Source organism: Oncorhynchus keta, chromosome 5, assembly GCF_023373465.1.
Source record: "Oncorhynchus keta strain PuntledgeMale-10-30-2019 chromosome 5, Oket_V2, whole genome shotgun sequence".
Taxonomy (NCBI): Eukaryota; Metazoa; Chordata; class Actinopteri; order Salmoniformes; family Salmonidae; genus Oncorhynchus; species Oncorhynchus keta.
Window position 1 is genome coordinate 30,206,365 of NC_068425.1, and position 18,408 is coordinate 30,224,772.

General features: G+C 45.9%; 1 protein-coding gene across 1 annotated transcript in view; it reads right to left on the reverse strand.

The window, feature by feature from the left end:
- The window catches only part of LOC127930343 (cAMP-dependent protein kinase type I-beta regulatory subunit-like), a 49,752-nt gene that overhangs the window by 2,993 nt on the left and 28,351 nt on the right, over nt 1–18,408 (reverse strand). The window contains exon 3 of the mRNA XM_052520018.1: nt 9,479–9,649. Within this exon, the coding sequence (XP_052375978.1) occupies nt 9,479–9,649 (171 nt within the window). The remainder of the gene's footprint in view (nt 1–9,478; nt 9,650–18,408) is intronic.

Sequence of the window (18,408 nt, forward strand, 5' to 3'; positions counted from 1 at the left end):
GTAGAAACGGTATCTAGTCTGTTGAAGGGAGAGGAAGGGTAGAAACGGTATCTAGTCTGTTGAAGGGAGAGGAAGGGTAGAAACGGTATCTAGTCTGTTGAAGGGAGAGGGAGAGGAAGGGTAGAAACGATATCTAGTCTGTTGAAGGGAGAGGAAGGGTAGAAACGGTATCTAGTCTGTTGAAGGGAGAGGAAGAGGAAGGGCAGAAACGATATCTAGTCTGTTGAAGGGAGAGGAAGGGTAGAAACGGTATCTAGTCTGTTGAAGGGAGAGGAAGAGGAAGGGTAGAAACGGTATCTAGTCTGTTGAAGGGAGAGGAAGGGTAGAAACGGTATCTAGTCTGTTGAAGGGAGAGGAAGGGTAGAAACGGTATCTAGTCTGTTGAAGGGAGAGGAAGGGTAGAAACGGTATCTAGTCTGTTGAAGGGAGAGGGAGAGGAAGGGTAGAAACGGTATCTAGTCTGTTGATGGGAGATGAAGGGTAGAAACGGTATCTAGTCTGTTGAAGGGAGAGGAAGGGTAGAAACGGTATCTAGTCTGTTGAAGGGAGAGGAAGGGTAGAAACGGTATCTAGTCTGTTGAAGGGAGAGGAAGGGTAGAAACGGTATCTAGTCTGTTGAAGGGAGAGGAAGGGTAGAAACGGTATCTAGTCTGTTGAAGGGAGAGGGAGAGGAAGGGTAGAAACGGTATCTAGTCTGTTGAAGGGAGAGGAAGGGTAGAAACGGTATCTAGTCTGTTGAAGGGAGAGGAAGAGGAAGGGCAGAAACGATATCTAGTCTGTTGAAGGGAGAGGAAGGGTAGAAACGGTATCTAGTCTGTTGAAGGGAGAGGAAGAGGAAGGGTAGAAACGGTATCTAGTCTGTTGAAGGGAGAGGAAGGGTAGAAACGGTATCTAGTCTGTTGAAGGGAGAGGAAGGGTAGAAACGGTATCTAGTCTGTTGAAGGAGAGGAAGGGTAGAAACGGTATCTAGTCTGTTGAAGGGAGAGGGAGAGGAAGGGTAGAAACGGTATCTAGTCTGTTGAAGGGAGATGAAGGGTAGAAACGGTATCTAGTCTGTTGAAGGGAGAGGGAAGGGTAGAAACGGTATCTAGTCTGTTGAAGGGAGAGGAAGGGTAGAAACGGTATCTAGTCTGTTGAAGGGAGAGGAGAGGAAGGGTAGAAACGGTATCTAGTCTGTTGAAGGGAGAGGAAGGGTAGAAACGGTATCTAGTCTGTTGAAGGGAGAGGAAGAGGAAGGGCAGAAACGATATCTAGTCTGTTGAAGGGAGAGGAAGGGTAGAAACGGTATCTAGTCTGTTGAAGGGAGAGGAAGAGGAAGGGTAGAAACGGTATCTAGTCTGTTGAAGGGAGAGGAAGGGTAGAAACGGTATCTAGTCTGTTGAAGGGAGAGGAAGGGTAGAAACGGTATCTAGTCTGTTGAAGGGAGAGGAAGGGTAGAAACGGTATCTAGTCTGTTGAAGGGAGAGGAAGAGGAAGGGTAGAAACGGTATCTAGTCTGTTGAAGGGAGAGGGAGAGGAAGGGTAGAAACGGTATCTAGTCTGTTGAAGGGAGAGGGAGAGGAAGGGTAGAAACGGTATCTAGTCTGTTGAAGGGAGAGGAAGAGGAAGGGTAGAAACGGTATCTAGTCTGTTGAAGGGAGAGGAAGGGTAGAAACGGTATCTAGTCTGTTGAAGGGAGTGGAAGAGGAAGGGTAGAAACGGTATCTAGTCTGTTGAAGGGAGAGGAAGGGTAGAAACGGTATCTAGTCTGTTGAAGGGAGAGGAAGGGTAGAAACGGTATCTAGTCTGTTGAAGGGAGAGGAAGGGTAGAAACGGTATCTAGTCTGTTGAAGGGAGAGGGAGAGGAAGGGTAGAAACGGTATCTAGTCTGTTGAAGGGAGAGGAAGAGGAAGGGTAGAAACGGTATCTAGTCTGTTGAAGGGTGAGGAAGGGTAGAAACGGTATCTAGTCTGTTGAAGGGAGAGGAAGGGTAGAAACGGTATCTAGTCTGTTGAAGGGAGAGGAAGAGGAAGGGTAGAAACGGTATCTAGTCTGTTGAAGGGAGAGGAAGGGTAGAAACGGTATCTAGTCTGTTGAAGGGAGTGGAAGAGGAAGGGTAGAAACGGTATCTAGTCTGTTGAAGGGAGAGGAAGAGGAAGGGTAGAAACGGTATCTAGTCTGTTGAAGGGAGAGGAAGGGTAGAAACGGTATCTAGTCTGTTGAAGGGAGAGGAAGGGTAGAAACGGTATCTAGTCTGTGGAAGGGAGAGGAAGGGTAGAAACGGTATCTAGTCTGTTGAAGGGAGAGGAAGGGTAGTAACGGTATCTAGTCTGTTGAAGGGAGAGGAAGGGTAGAAATGGTATCTAGTCTGTTGAAGGGAGAGGGAGAGGAAGGGTAGAAACGGTATCTAGTCTGTTGAAGGGAGAGGAAGGGTAGTAACGGTATCTAGTCTGTTGAAGGGAGAGGAAGGGTAGAAACGGTATCTAGTCTGTTGAAGGGAGAGGGAGAGGAAGGGTAGAAACGGTATCTAGTCTGTTGAAGGGAGAGGAAGGGTAGTAACGGTATCTAGTCTGTTGAAGGGAGAGGGAGAGGAAGGGTAGAAACGGTATCTAGTCTGTTGAAGGGAGAGGAAGGGTAGAAACGGTATCTAGTCTGTTGAAGGGAGAGGGAGAGGAAGGGTAGAAACGGTATCTAGTCTGTTGAAGGGAGAGGAAGGGTAGAAACGGTATCTAGTCTGTTGAAGGGAGAGGAAGGGTAGAAACGGTATCTAGTCTGTTGAAGGGAGAGGAAGGGTAGAAACGGTATCTAGTCTGTTGAAGGGAGAGGAAGGGTAGAAACGGTATCTAGTCTGTTGAAGGGAGAGGGAGAGGAAGGGTAGAAACGGTATCTAGTCTGTTGAAGGGAGAGGAAGGGTAGAAACGGTATCTAGTCTGTTGAAGGGAGAGGGAGAGGAAGGGTAGAAACGGTATCTAGTCTGTTGAAGGGAGAGGAAGGGTAGAAACGGTATCTAGTCTGTTGAAGGGAGAGGGAGAGGAAGGGTAGAAACGGTATCTAGTCTGTTGAAGGGAGAGGAAGGGTAGAAACGGTATCTAGTCTGTTGAAGGGAGAGGAAGGGTAGAAACGGTATCTAGTCTGTTGAAGGGAGAGGGAGAGGAAGGGTAGAAACGGTATCTAGTCTGTTGAAGGGAGAGGAAGGGTAGAAACGGTATCTAGTCTGTTGAAGGGAGTGGAAGAGGAAGGGTAGAAACGGTATTTAGTGTGTTGAAGGGAGAGGAAGGGTAGAAACGGTATCTAGTCTGTTGAAGGGAGAGGAAGAGCAAGGGTAGAAACGGTATCTAGTCTGTTGAAGGGAGAGGAAGGGTAGTAACGGTATCTAGTCTGTTGAAGGGAGAGGGAGAGGAAGGGTAGAAACGGTATTTAGTGTGTTGAAGGGAGAGGAAGGGTAGAAACGGTATCTAGTCTGTTGAAGGGAGAGGAAGAGCAAGGGTAGAAACGGTATCTAGTCTGTTGAAGGGAGAGGGAGAGGAAGGGTAGAAACGGTATTTAGTGTGTTGAAGGGAGAGGAAGGGTAGAAACGGTATCTAGTCTGTTGAAGGGAGAGGAAGAGCAAGGGTAGAAACGGTATCTAGTCTGTTGAAGGGAGAGGAAGGGTAGAAACGGTATCTAGTCTGTTGAAGGGAGTGGAAGAGGAAGGGTAGAAACGGTATCTAGTCTGTTGAAGGGAGAGGGAGAGGAAGGGTAGAAACGGTATTTAGTGTGTTGAAGGGAGAGGAAGGGTAGAAACGGTATCTAGTCTGTTGAAGGGAGAGGAAGGGTAGAAACGGTATCTAGTCTGTTGAAGGGAGAGGAAGGGTAGAAACGGTATCTAGTCTGTTGAAGGGAGAGGAAGGGTAGAAACGGTATCTAGTCTGTTGAAGGGAGAGGGAGAGGAAGGGTAGAAACGGTATCTAGTCTGTTGAAGGGAGAGGAAGGGTAGAAACGGTATCTAGTCTGTTGAAGGGAGAGGAGAGGAAGGGTAGAAACGGTATCTAGTCTGTTGAAGGGAGAGGGAGAGGAAGGGTAGAAACGGTATCTAGTCTGTTGAAGGGAGAGGGAGAGGAAGGGTAGAAACGGTATCTAGTCTGTTGAAGGGAGAGGAAGGGTAGAAACGGTATCTAGTCTGTTGAAGGGAGAGGAAGGGTAGAAACGGTATCTAGTCTGTTGAAGGGAGAGGAAGGGTAGTAACGGTATCTAGTCTGTTGAAGGGAGAGGGAGAGGAAGGGTAGAAACGGTATCTAGTCTGTTGAAGGGAGAGGAAGGGTAGAAACGGTATCTAGTCTGTTGAAGGGAGAGGGAGAGGAAGGGTAGAAACGGTATTTAGTGTGTTGAAGGGAGAGGAAGGGTAGAAACGGTATCTAGTCTGTTGAAGGGAGTGGAAGAGGAAGGATAGAAACGGTATCTAGTCTGTTGAAGGGAGAGGGAGAGGAAGGGTAGAAACGGTATTTAGTGTGTTGAAGGGAGAGGAAGGGTAGAAACGGTATCTAGTCTGTTGAAGGGAGAGGAAGAGCAAGGGTAGAAACGGTATCTAGTCTGTTGAAGGGAGAGGAAGGGTAGAAACGGTATCTAGTCTGTTGAAGGGTAGAAACGGTATCTAGTCTGTTGAAGGGAGAGGGAGAGGAAGGGTAGAAACGGTATCTAGTCTGTTGAAGGGAGAGGGAGAGGAAGGGTAGAAACGGTATCTAGTCTGTTGAAGGGAGAGGAAGGGTAGTAACGGTATCTAGTCTGTTGAAGGGAGAGGGAGAGGAAGGGTAGAAACGGTATCTAGTCTGTTGAAGGGAGAGGAAGGGTAGAAACGGTATCTAGTCTGTTGAAGGGAGAGGAAGGGTAGAAACGGTATCTAGTCTGTTGAAGGGAGAGGGAGAGGAAGGGTAGAAACGGTATCTAGTCTGTTGAAGGGAGAGGAAGGGTAGAAACGGTATCTAGTCTGTTGAAGGGAGAGGAAGGGTAGAAACGGTATCTAGTCTGTTGAAGGGAGAGGAAGGGTAGAAACGGTATCTAGTCTGTTGAAGGGAGAGGAAGGGTAGAAACGGTATCTAGTCTGTTGAAGGGAGAGGGAGAGGAAGGGTAGAAACGGTATCTAGTCTGTTGAAGGGAGAGGAAGGGTAGAAACGGTATCTAGTCTGTTGAAGGGAGAGGAAGAGGAAGGGTAGAAACGGTATCTAGTCTGTTGAAGGGAGAGGAAGGGTAGAAACGGTATCTAGTCTGTTGAAGGGAGAGGGAGAGGAAGGGTAGAAACGGTATCTAGTCTGTTGAAGGGAGAGGGAGAGGAAGGGTAGAAACGGTATCTAGTCTGTTGAAGGGAGAGGGAGAGGAAGGGTAGAAACGGCATCTAGTCTGTTGAAGGGAGAGGAAGGGTAGAAACGGTATCTAGTCTGTTGAAGGGAGTGGAAGAGGAAGGGTAGAAACGGTATCTAGTCTGTTGAAGGGAGTGGAAGAGGAAGGGTAGAAACGGTATCTAGTCTGTTGAAGGGAGAGGAAGGGTAGAAACGGTATCTAGTCTGTTGAAGGGAGAGGAAGAGGAAGGGTAGAAACGGTATCTAGTCTGTTGAAGGGAGAGGAAGGGTAGAAACGGTATCTAGTCTGTTGAAGGGAGAGGAAGGGTAGTAACGGTATCTAGTCTGTTGAATGGAGAGGAAGAGGAAGGGTAGAAACGGTATCTAGTCTGTTGAAGGGAGTGGAAGAGGAAGGGTGGAAACGGTATCTAGTCTGTTGAAGGGAGTGGGAACGGAAGAGGATGGCAGAGAGCTGGGAGCTGAGAGGGCAAAGCCTGTGTGCTGAGACCCAGATTACACAGAGATCCTCCTGACGCCACTCAGCCAAAACCAAGTTCCCACAGTGCCAAGCCCAGACACAGACACACAAACATAAAGACAGATGAGAAAACACACACAACACACACACACACACACACACACACACACACACACACACACACACACACACACACAACACACACACACACAGACACACAAACATAAAGACAGACACACACACACACACACACACACACACACACACGCTGAGCCATGTGAACACATGAGAGAGGGATTCATTTAATATGCTTAGTTGCTCGTCTGGGAAATGTGAATGAAAAATGAACTAAGATATTAAACCAATTTAGCCTCTGACTGAGGGTTATTTCAGTCCATTGACGTATGTAGAGCCTGTGTTGTTATCAGTCTGGAACAATGTAATCTAGTACTGTCTAGATACCAGACCTGGGTTTAAATACTATTTGATATCTTTCAAATGCTTCGAGCGTTTGTTTAGCCTGTGTCAGGTGGGTGGGGTTTGTCATTTTTAGACTTCTATTGGATTCATGGCAACAGGCAAGCTCAATCAAGCATAGATAGAGTATTTGAAATTATTTTAGTTTTTTTAACCCAGGTCTGCTAGCTACATGTCATTACTGCTGGGAAAGGCAACAACTGTTTACTGAAGAACCCAGCCTTCAATCAATTTGTTAAACTGCTCATTTCATTCAAATCTGCTTCCATAACTCGGAATTATGTGTGACACTTGTCCGTCACGCTTGTAGCTCAAGCTAAACAAAGGCATGTTCGTTATCGTCTGATGGGAATTTTAAGGACAACCTTGAAATGACAGATTTGTGTGTGTGTGTGTGTGTGTGTGTGTGTGTGTGTGTGTGTGTGTGTGTGTGTGTGTGTGTGTGTGTGTGTGTGTGTGTGTGTGTGTGTGTGTGTGTGTGTGTATCCCTGAAATAGCGTGAATCACTGACCTAAACATTTGCTAGTTTATTGGTTTTTCATCCATGATTGGAGCCTGGCAGATACCTGCTGCTAAGACTGATAGATACATGCTGCTAAGTCTGACAGATACCTGCTGCTAAGACTGACAGATACCTGCTGCTAAGACTGACAGATACCTGCTGCTAAGACTGACATATACCTGCTGCTAAGACTGACAGATACCTGCTGCTACAGGAGAGATTGAGTGAGTTAAGAGAGTTCTGTTAAGTCAACTTAATTAGTTGTTTTGAGAAGGTTTCTTTACTTCCCTACATTTTTGTAGATTTTTTGACAGTGTCAAATATTTTCAACTGCAGTCCTAAAGGAGTATGTGTTACAATGATACCAATTAGCATCAGCCTAATCACCGTACCAACCTTCATTTAACTTCTGCTGGCTACTACATCATGTTTCTCATCCTTTCAGGCCCCCTTACTCCTGTGTGAGTCGATAGTTTGAATCTCTAGTCAAACTCTCCTCGTCAGATTGTGGACAATCAATGGTCAGCATGTGGTCTGTCTATGTGTTCAGTCTCTGTGGTCAGCATATGGTCTGTCTATGTGTTCAGTCTCTGTGGTCAGCATATGGTCTGTCTATGTGTTCAGTCTCTGTGGTCAGCATATGGTCTGTCTATATGTTCAGTCTCTGTGGTCAGCATATGGTCTGTCTATATGTTCAGTCTCTGTGGTCAGCATATGGTCTGTCTATATGTTCAGTCTCTGTGGTCAGCATATGGTCTGTCTATGTGTTCAGTCTCTGTGGTCAGCATATGGTCTGTCTATGTGTTCAGTCTCTGTGGTCAGCATATGGTCTGTCTATATGTTCAGTCTCTGTGGTCAGCATATGGTCTGTCTATGTGTTCAGTCTCTGTGGTCAGCATATGGTCTGTCTATATGTTCAGTCTCTGTGGTCAGCATATGGTCTGTCTATGTGTTCAGTCTCTGTGGTCAGCATATGGTCTGTCTATGTGTTCAGTCTCTGTGGTCAGCATATGGTCTGTCTATGTGTTCAGTCTCTGTGGTCAGCATATGGTCTGTCTATATGTTCAGTCTCTGTGGTCAGCATATGGTCTGTCTATGTGTTCAGTCTCTGTGGTCAGCATATGGTCTGTCTATGTGTTCAGTCTCTGTGGTCAGCATATGGTCTGTCTATATGTTCAGTCTCTGTGGTCAGCATATGGTCTGTCTATGTGTTCAGTCTCTGTGGTCAGCATATGGTCTGTCTATGTGTTCAGTCTCTGTGGTCAGCATATGGTCTGTCTATATGTTCAGTCTCTGTGGTCAGCATATGGTCTGTCTATGTGTTCAGTCTCTGTGGTCAGCATATGGTCTGTCTATGTGTTCAGTCTCTGTGGTCAGCATATGGTCTGTCTATATGTTCAGTCTCTGTGGTCAGCATATGGTCTGTCTATGTGTTCAGTCTCTGTGGTCAGCATATGGTCTGTCTATGTGTTCAGTCTCTGTGGTCAGCATATGGTCTGTCTATATGTTCAGTCTCTGTGGTCAGCATATGGTCTGTCTATGTGTTCAGTCTCTGTGGTCAGCATATGGTCTGTCTATGTGTTCAGTCTCTGTGGTCAGCATATGGTCTGTCTATATGTTCAGTCTCTGTGGTCAGCATATGGTCTGTCTATGTGTTCAGTCTCTGTGGTCAGCATATGGTCTGTCTATGTGTTCAGTCTCTGTGGTCAGCATATGGTCTGTCTATATGTTCAGTCTCTGTGGTCAGCATATGGTCTGTCTATGTGTTCAGTCTCTGTGGTCAGCATATGGTCTGTCTATGTGTTCAGTCTCTGTGGTCAGCATATGGTCTGTCTATGTGTTCAGTCTCTGTGGTCAGCATATGGTCTGTCTATGTGTTCAGTCTCTGTGGTCAGCATATGGTCTGTCTATATGTTCAGTCTCTGTGGTCAGCATATGGTCTGTCTATATGTTCAGTCTCTGTGGTCAGCATATGGTCTGTCTATGTGTTCAGTCTCTGTGGTCAGCATATGGTCTGTCTATGTGTTCAGTCTCTGTGGTCAGACATATCGCAATATTTTGGGGGGATGATATTATATCGATACTTTGATCACAAAAAAAGTATATATATTAAAAATGTTTTGCTAAGTAGCATTTGCTAGTGCTAGTCGGCTGTACCTGAAACAAAGGGTATTTTCCTTCCGATAACTCGTTCTTCATCTTCTTTTGAAATAATAAACATGTTTTCATGACTGATCAAAACTCTCTCTGTCTCTCTCTCTGTCTCTCTCTCTGTCTCTCTCTGTCTCTCTCTCTCTCTGTCTCTCTCTCTGTCTCTCTCTGTCTCTCTCTCTCTCTCTCTCTCTCTCTGTCTCTCTCTGTCTCTCTCTCTCTCTCTCTCTCTCTCTCTCTCTGTCTCTCTCTCTGTCTGTCTCTCTCTCTCTCTGTCCCTCTCTGTCTCTCTGCAGCAGATATCGGTGGAGGCAGGTGGGAGGAGCTATAGGAGGTTGGGCTCATGGTAATGGCTAGAATGGAATAACTCATATATGGAATTCCTCATATACTGAGGAATATTAAATTGAACATTAAATTGCTATACATGTAGAATCGTGAGAATCGCAATACATATCGTATCGGCACCTAAGTACCATGACAATATGGTATGGGGAGGTTCCTGGCCATTCCCAGCCAAAGTGTTACAATGGTTACTGAATGTTCCTGTGTGAGTTGGTTGAAGTGTTTATCTCTGACCTTGCGGACGTAGCTGACGGCGTCCTCTTCAGTGTAGACTTCAGCACTGACCCCTCCCCGGCGGCGGCGGGCCTTGACCACTGGGTTGGGCAGCGGGGGGGACACCTCGTCATCATGGCTGTCCGACTGAGAGTTGGACTTCTGGCGGGCCAGGATCTGCTGGGACTCTTCCTGTCGGGGGGAGAGAGAGAGGGAGAGAGAGGGAGAGAGAGGGGGAGAGAGAGAGAGAGGGAGAGAGAGAGGGAGGGAGAGAGGGAGGGAGAGAGAGGGAGAGAGAGCGGGAGAGAGAGGGGGAGAGAGAGGGAGAGAGAGAGGGAGAGAGCGGGAGAGAGAGGGAGAAAGAGGGAAAGAGCGGGAGAGGGAGGGAGATTAAGAATAAAAGTTTCAGTCCAGACAAAAGTGAAAGGGATAGTTTACTCAAAACATTACATTTAAAATCTTTTAGTATTTTGTTCATTAGTCCAATCCCAGTTCCAGACTCGACAGCCTTGGTTTCTCAAATGACTGCCTCGCCTGGTTTACCAACTACTTCTCAGATAGAGTTCAATGTGTCAAATCGGAGGGCCTGTTGTCTGGACCTCTGGCAGTCTCTATGGGGGTGCCACAGGGTTCAATCCTCGGGCCAACTCTCTTCTCTGTATACATCAATGATGTCGCTCTTGCTGCTGGTGATTCTCTGATCCACCTCGACGCAGACGACACCATTCTGTATACTTCTGGCCCTTCTTTGACACTGCGTTAATTAAACTCCAGACGAGCTTCAATGCCATACAACTCTCCTTCCATGGCCTCCAATTGCTCTTAAACGCAAGTAAAACTAAATGCATGCTATTCAACCGATCACTGCCCGCACCTGCTCGCCCGTCCAGCATCACCACTCTGGAGGGCTCTGACTTAGAATATGTGGACTACTACAAATACCTAGGTGTCTGGTTATACTGTAAACTCTCCTTCCAGACTCGCATTAAGCATACATCTAGAATCGGCTTCCTATATCGCAACAAAGCATCCTTCACTCATGCTGCCAAACATACCCTAGTAAAACTGACCATCCTACCGATCCTCGACTTCGGTGATGTCATTTATAAAATAGCCTCCAACACTCTACTCAACATATTGGATGCAGTCTATCACAGTGCCATCCGTTTTGTTACCAAAGCCCCATATATACTACCCACCCCTGCGACCTGTACACTCTCGTTGGCTGGCCCTCATTTCATACTCGTCGCCAAACCCACTGGCTCCAGGTCATCTACAAGTCTCTGCTAGGTAAAACCCCGCCTTATCTCAGCTCACTGGTCACCATAGCAGCACCCACTCGTAGCACACACTCCAAGCAGGTATATCTCACTGGTCACCCCCAAAGCCAATTCCTACTTTGGTCGTCTATCCTTCCAGTTCTCTGCTGCCAATGACTGGAACGAATCTGCAAAAATCTCTGGAGACTCTAACTCCCTCACTAGCTTTAAGCGCCAGCTGTCAGAGCAGCTCACAGATCACTGCACCTGTACATAGCCCATCTGTAAACAGCCCAATCTACCTCATCCCCATACAGTATGTATTTATTTATTTATCTTGCTCCTTTGCACCCCAGGATCTCTACTTGCACATTCATCTTCTGCACATCTACCATTCCAGTGTTTAATTGCTATATTGTAATTACTTCGCCACCATGGCCTATTTATTGCCTCAACTCCCTTATCTTACCTCATTTGCACTCACTGTATATAGACTTTTTGTTCTACTGTATTATTGACTATGTTTTCTTTATTCCATGTGTAACTCTGGGTTGTTGTATGTGTCGAACTGCTTTGCTTTATCTTGGCCAGGTCACAGTTGCAAATGAGGACTTGTTCTCAACTAGCCAACCTGGTTAAATAAAGGTGAAATAAAATAAAATACATTTAAAAAATGTGCATGTCAACAATACAAGTAAGCCACCAGGAAAAGCCAGTTAGGATGCAATAGTGTAGACAACCCAGTCTAACATTAGAGAGAAACTATCATCATATTTTAGTTGGACCTCACTGTTCCCAAAACTTCCAGTCTGACAATAACAAACCAGCTAACAGAATAGAAAACCACTTCTGCAAAGAAGTTTCCACATTTCCTCAAAGACTGAAGTGAAACAGACTGATAGCTGTTAGCTAGCTGTGCTCTAACATAGGAGGAGAGTGTATGACAGGATTCATCTTGTATATGCAGGGGAAGAAAAGGACAGCTAACTGACAGGGCACTACACACACAGGGAGCCCCCTCTGGAAACGCTAACGGAGGCAGAAAAAGACAAGAAGACATCTAAGAGAAGAGGAGCAGGTTGGTAACCTCTAGCTGTTGTTTTACTGCTGAATTAACATGCACCAAAGCTCAATAAGGCACGCTAAAGATGAAACGGACTATCTGCCTCTATGTCTGTCTGTCTGTCTGTCGGAGGGTGTGTGGGGCTGAAGTAGAAAAGTAATGTGTGTGTGTCAAAATATGTTTGTGTTGGTTTTAAGTCTGTGACTATGAATGTGTAGACACTGCATTGTGTGTGTGTGCGTGTGTGTGTGTGTGTGTGTGTGTGTGTGTGTGTGTGTGTGTGTGTGTGTGTGTGTGTGTGTGTGTGTGTGTGTGTGTGTGTGTGTGTGTGTGTGTGTGTGTGTGTGTGTGTGTGTGTGTGTGTGTGTGTGTGTGTGTGTGTGTGTGTGTGCCCGGGATAGTAATTACATCTGCGTCATTGTAATTATGTGTGTTTTTATTTACGCTTGGCTGTGGATATGAGTGAACACACTTCACGAGGTGTGTGTTCCAACAGCACCTATGAACCACACAACACATTGTTTACACCTTTTTAATAGTTTGTTTTTCATGACTAATCTATTTCAATATAGGTTTGTGTATCTGTTTACTAGTCGGTTGTCCTCTTGTCTCCACTGTATCACCAGGACACATCTGTTTACTAGTCGGTTGTCCTCTTGTCTCCACTGTATCACCAGGACACATCTGTTTACTAGTCGGTTGTCCTCTTGTCTCCACTGTACCACCAGGACACATCTGTTTACTAGTCGGTTGTCCTCTTGTCTCCACTGTATCTCTGTTTACTAGTCGGTTGTCCTCTTGTCTTCACCAGGACACATCTGTTTACTAGTCGGTTGTCCTCTTGTCTCCACTGTATCACCAGGACACATCTGTTTACTAGTCGGTTGTCCTCTTGTCTCCACTGTATCACCAGGACACATCTGTTTACTAGTCGGTTGTCCTCTTGTCTCCACTGTATCACCAGGACACATCTGTTTACTAGTCGGTTGTCCTCTTGTCTCCACTGTTCCACCAGGACACATCTGTTTACTAGTCGGTTGTCCTCTTGTCTCCACTGTACCACCAGGACACATCTGTTTACTAGTCGGTTGTCCTCTTGTCTCCACTGTATCACCAGGACACATCTGTTTACTAGTCGGTTGTCCTCTGTCTCATCACCAGGACACATCTGTTTACTAGTCGGTTGTCCTCTTGTCTCCACTGTATCACCAGGACACATCTGTTTACTGTTTAGTCGGTTGTCCTCTTGTCTCCACTTGTCTCCACCACCAGGACACATCTGTTTACTAGTCGGTTGTCCTCTTGTCTCCACTTTACCACCAGGACACATCTGTTTACTAGTCGGTTGTCCTCTTGTCTCCACTGTATCACCAGGACACATCTGTTTACTAGTCGGTTGTCCTCTTGGTTGTCTGTTTACTCTTGTCTCCACTGTATCACCAGGACACATCTGTTTACTAGTCGGTTGTCCTCTTGTCTCCACTGTATCACCAGGACACATCTGTTTACTAGTCGGTTGTCCTCTTGTCTCCACTGTATCACCAGGACACATCTGTTTACTAGTCGGTTGTCCTCTTGTCTCCACTGTTCCACCAGGACACATCTGTTTACTAGTCGGTTGTCCTCTTGTCTCCACTGTTCCACCAGGACACATCTGTTTACTAGTCGGTTGTCCTCTTGTCTCCACTGTATCACCAGGACACATCTGTTTACTAGTCGGTTGTCCTCTTGTCTCCACTGTATCACCAGGACACATCTGTTTACTAGTCGGTTGTCCTCTTGTCTCCACTGTATCACCAGGACACATCTGTTTACTAGTCGGTTGTCCTCTTGTCTCCACTGTTACCACCAGGACACATCTGTTTACTAGTCGGTTGTCCTCTTGTCTCCACTGTATCACCAGGACACATCTGTTTACTAGTCGGTTGTCCTCTTGTCTCCACTGTACCACCAGGACACATCTGTTTACTAGTCGGTTGTCCTCTTGTCTCCAGGACACATCTGTTTACTGTTTAGTCGGTTGTCCTCTTGTCTCCACTGTATCACCAGGACACATCTGTTTACTAGTCGGTTGTCCTCTTGTCTCCACTGTATCACCAGGACACATCTGTTTACTAGTCGGTTGTCCTCTTGTCTCCACTGTTCCACCAGGACACATCTGTTTACTAGTCGGTTGTCCTCTTGTCTCCACTGTATCACCAGGACACATCTGTTTACTAGTCGGTTGTCCTCTTGTCTCCACTGTATCACCAGGACACATCTGTTTACTAGTCGGTTGTCCTCTCGTCTCCACTGTACCACCAGATAGATTGCTGGGGCATGAAGTGGCAGTCTGCTGCTCTCCAGGAGCAGAGAAATCACACACACACACACACACACACACACACACACACACACACACACACACACACACACACACACACACACACACACACACACACACACACACACACACACACACACACACACACACACACACACACACACACACACACACACACACACACACACACACACACAGATGGAGCAAGGTGATGGAAAATGCAGCCTCATCACAGTCCACTCCAGACACCTTCCCTAACGACAGATTTCACAGGAGATATCTCAAGGACAGGCATTTCAGCAGCACACTAGAGCTCTGCAGCTGTGATTCAGGGGGTTCTGGGTGTAATTGTGGCCCCGTTGTTTGTGTTCCGTCCCCTTTGTCATTGTGAAAGGAGTAAATTCACAGGTGTACTGACAGAAGACATCACTGGCATAAACAAACTATTCACAGCACCACATTAGAACATTTTATATGCTGTGTGTGTTCTGTGTGTGTTCTGTGTGTGCTCTGTGTGTATTCTGTGTGTGTTCTGTGTGTGTTCTGTGAGTGCGTTTTTTGTACTTTCTTCCAGTATGTGTCTTTTGAAGCCGGCACCCAAAACATTGAACTGAGCACTGCAATTTATCTTCCTGTTCTATACATAACAATATTCCCTTGGTTTCCCTTAATCATTAGGGCATGATAAATGACCCATGTTAAGAAGAAATCATGTACTGTAATGGCAGCCAATAAGCATTTGTCTATAAAAGTTGTGATTTCTAGGAGGAGCCAAGGTAAGTTGCTAGCTAGCATTAAACTGATCTTATGAAAAACAATCAATCTTAACATAGTCACTAGTTAACTACACATGATTGATGATATTACTAGTTTATCTAGCTTGTCCTGCGTTGCATATAATCGATGCGGTGCCTGTTAATTTATCATCGAATCACAGCCTACTTCGACAAACGAAATAAGCACTGTCGTTGCACCAATGTTACCGAACCATAAACATCAATGTCTTTCTTAAGATCAATACACAAGTATATATTTTTAAACCTGCATATTTGGTTAATAATGCCTGCTAACATGAATTTCATTTTAACTAGAGAAATGGTGTCACTTTTCTTGTGTTCCGTGCAAGCAGAGTCCGGGTTTATGCAGCAGTTTGGGCCGCCTGGCTCGTTGAAAACTGTGTGAAGACCATTTATTCCTAACAAAGACCGTAATTAATTTGCCAGAATTGTACATAATTATGACATTACGTTGAAGGTTGTGCAATGTAACAGCAATATTTAGACTGATGGATGCCACCCGTTGGATAAAATATGGAACGGTCCCGTATTTCACTGAAAGAATAAACGTTTTGTTTTCGAAATGATAGGTCAAATCCGGAAACTAAGGCTCGTATTTCTATGTGTTAATTATATTATAATTAAGTCTATGATTTGATATTTGATAGAGCAGTCTGACTGAGGTGGTAAGCAGCAGCAGGCTCGCAAGCATTCATTCAAACAGCACTTCCGTGCGTTTTGCCAGCAGCTGTTTATGACTTCAAGCCTATCAACTCCCGAGATTAGGCTGGAAATACTAAGGTGCCTATAAGAACATCCAATAGTCAAAGGTATATGAAACACAAATGGTATAGAGGGAAATAGTCCTAAAATAACTACAACCTAAAACTTCTTATCTGGGAATATTGAAGACTCGTGTTAAAAAGAACCACCAGCTTTCTCATATTCTGTGCAAGGAACTTAAACATGAGCTTTTTTACATGGCACATATTGCACTTTTACTTTCTTTAAACCAAATTGAACAGGTTTCATTATTTATTTAAGACTAAATTGATTTTATTGATGTATTATAGTAAGTTAAAATAAAAGTGTTCATTCAGTATTGTTGTAATTGTCATTATTACAAATATATTTATAAAAATCGTCCGATTAATCAGTATTGGCTTTTTTTGGTCCTCCAATAATCGGTATCGGCGTTGAAAAATCATAATCGGTCAACCTCTATTGTGTATAGCCGCTGTATACAAATACAACTTTGAGCATGCACACACTGGAATACCCCCCCACACACACCCTGACTGTATTAGGCAGAGTCCCTCCCTCAGGGAACAAAGCCAGCGGGGGACAGGGAGCGGGGACAGCACACACACACACACACACACACACACACACACACACACACACACACACACACACACACACACACACCCTGACTGTATTAGGCAGAGTCACTCCCTCAGGGAACAACTTCAGCAGCACACACACAGCGGCAGCAGTATAATCAATTCAGTATCACGATATCTCTAACAATTAGTCACGCCTTCTAGCCTCACGCACCGCTACAAAACGCCAGTCCTGTCATCTCTATCCACACAGACATCTCCATCAAATACCAATGCTTACAGTGAAGAACATGTACACAAAGAACTAGCTATTAGCTAAGTCTCCCCAAATCACAATCCATCCCCTGCAGCCTTCACGTCATACAGACACTAATACACAGACCTCTCTTATCAAAGCAACTCAACTCATTTACACAAAGTCACTCGCTGTAGTCAAACTATTCAGCATTCTTTCCTTGCTACAGTGTTATCCATGCTAGCAGAGATAGTCGGCAGTGGTCGGGGTTCAAACGTAAACCCAGAGTATTTACCATGCCGTGGAGGGCCCCTGGCCAGGCCTGTGTAGTGTCCCTCAGCTGGGCCCCTGGGAAGTACTGCTCGTCATGTGTGTGTCAACACAGTCCTAAAACTACTGTACCATCACACACGCGCCACCATCACTGTTGACATCACGGTCCATGGCCATGCTGACAAGGCCAGAGTGTGTGTGTGTTCGAGAGCAAGCGTGTGTGTGTATGTGTGTGAGCAAGCGCGAGAGAGCGAGAGAAAGCGTGTATGTATAAGAGAGAGAGTGTGTATGTGTGTGTGTGCGAGTGTGTGTGGTCGCAGTATCCCAAAAGCAGCAGCAGACGTCTTGTTCAAGAACCAGTGATAATAACCCTGAAAACACAGCAAGAAGCTTCCCTCAGCATCGGTCCTTCCTGTACTCCTGTTTCTCCCTCTCTCTCTCTCTCTCTCTCCTCCCTCTCTCTCTCCTCTCACTCTCCTCCCTCTCACTCTCTCTCTCTCCTCCCTCCCCTCTCTCTCTCTCTCTCCTCACTCTCTCTCTCTCTCTCTCTCTCTCTCTCTCTCTCTCTCTCTCTCTCTCTCTCTCTCTCTCTCTCTCTCTCTCTCTCTCTCTCTCTCTCTCTCTCTCTCTCTCTCTCTCTCTCCTCACTCTCTCACTCTCTCTCTCCTTTCTCTCTCTCACTCACTCTCTCGCTCTCCTCCCTCTCTCTCTCTTCGTTTCTGCCTGCGCACAAATTCACATAATCCCGGTTTTCTCATTTCCCGCATCACCATGACAACAGAGCGCAGTAGCATCCCGACCCTCTGGTTGAGGGCTGAAGCAGGAAGCCAGCAGCACACACGTACATCCACACAACGTCATTCATCACAACAACACTAGCCACTGTCTATGCAGCAGTGATGTATTCCCATACGAACAAATCCATCCATTCTGTGCCAAACAAAACCCAGTTCTATACCGTACCATGCAGTGTCTCATCTCTCTGACCCTCTCACATGTCTTTCCCTGGAGGCCAGAGAGTCAAGTCTGGTTTGAAACATGCCCATTGTGTGTGTGACTCTGTTACCCTGACTAGCCCTGTGCCCCAGACACACACAGAGTCCAATGACAAACTCAGTGACGCAGGGTGTTGATGACGTCGCATAGCCACACAGGGCGCTGTGTGTGAAACCATGCCTCTTTATTTTGCCCTCGTTCCCCTCATTCCATCTCTCTCTACATACCTGCTCTTCTGTTTTTCATCAGTCAGGCTAGTTAGGCTATATTCTACCATCTAGGTCTAGTCCTCATCTGTTCCATACAGCATCTACTCTCTCTCTCTCTCCCTCCATTCTCTCCCCCTTCTTCCTCTCTCCCTTCTTTTTTTCTCTCTGCGTCATTATCACCGGCTGCCTGCCAGAAAGAGAGAAAGAGAGAGAGACAGCGAGAGAGAAAGAGAGAGAGACAGCGAGAGAGAAAGAGAGAGAGACAGAGAGAGTGAAAGGACAGGAGAAGAGGAGATAGAGGACACGGGTACAGGACTGCCACTACACACACACACACACACACACACACACACACACACACACACACACAGTGGAATACATCAACAAAAGGTGGACATTCATACATCACACAACAGTCCTCATTGATATTCTGATGATTAGAGATTCTGGTTGAATATTGTATTTCTATGTATA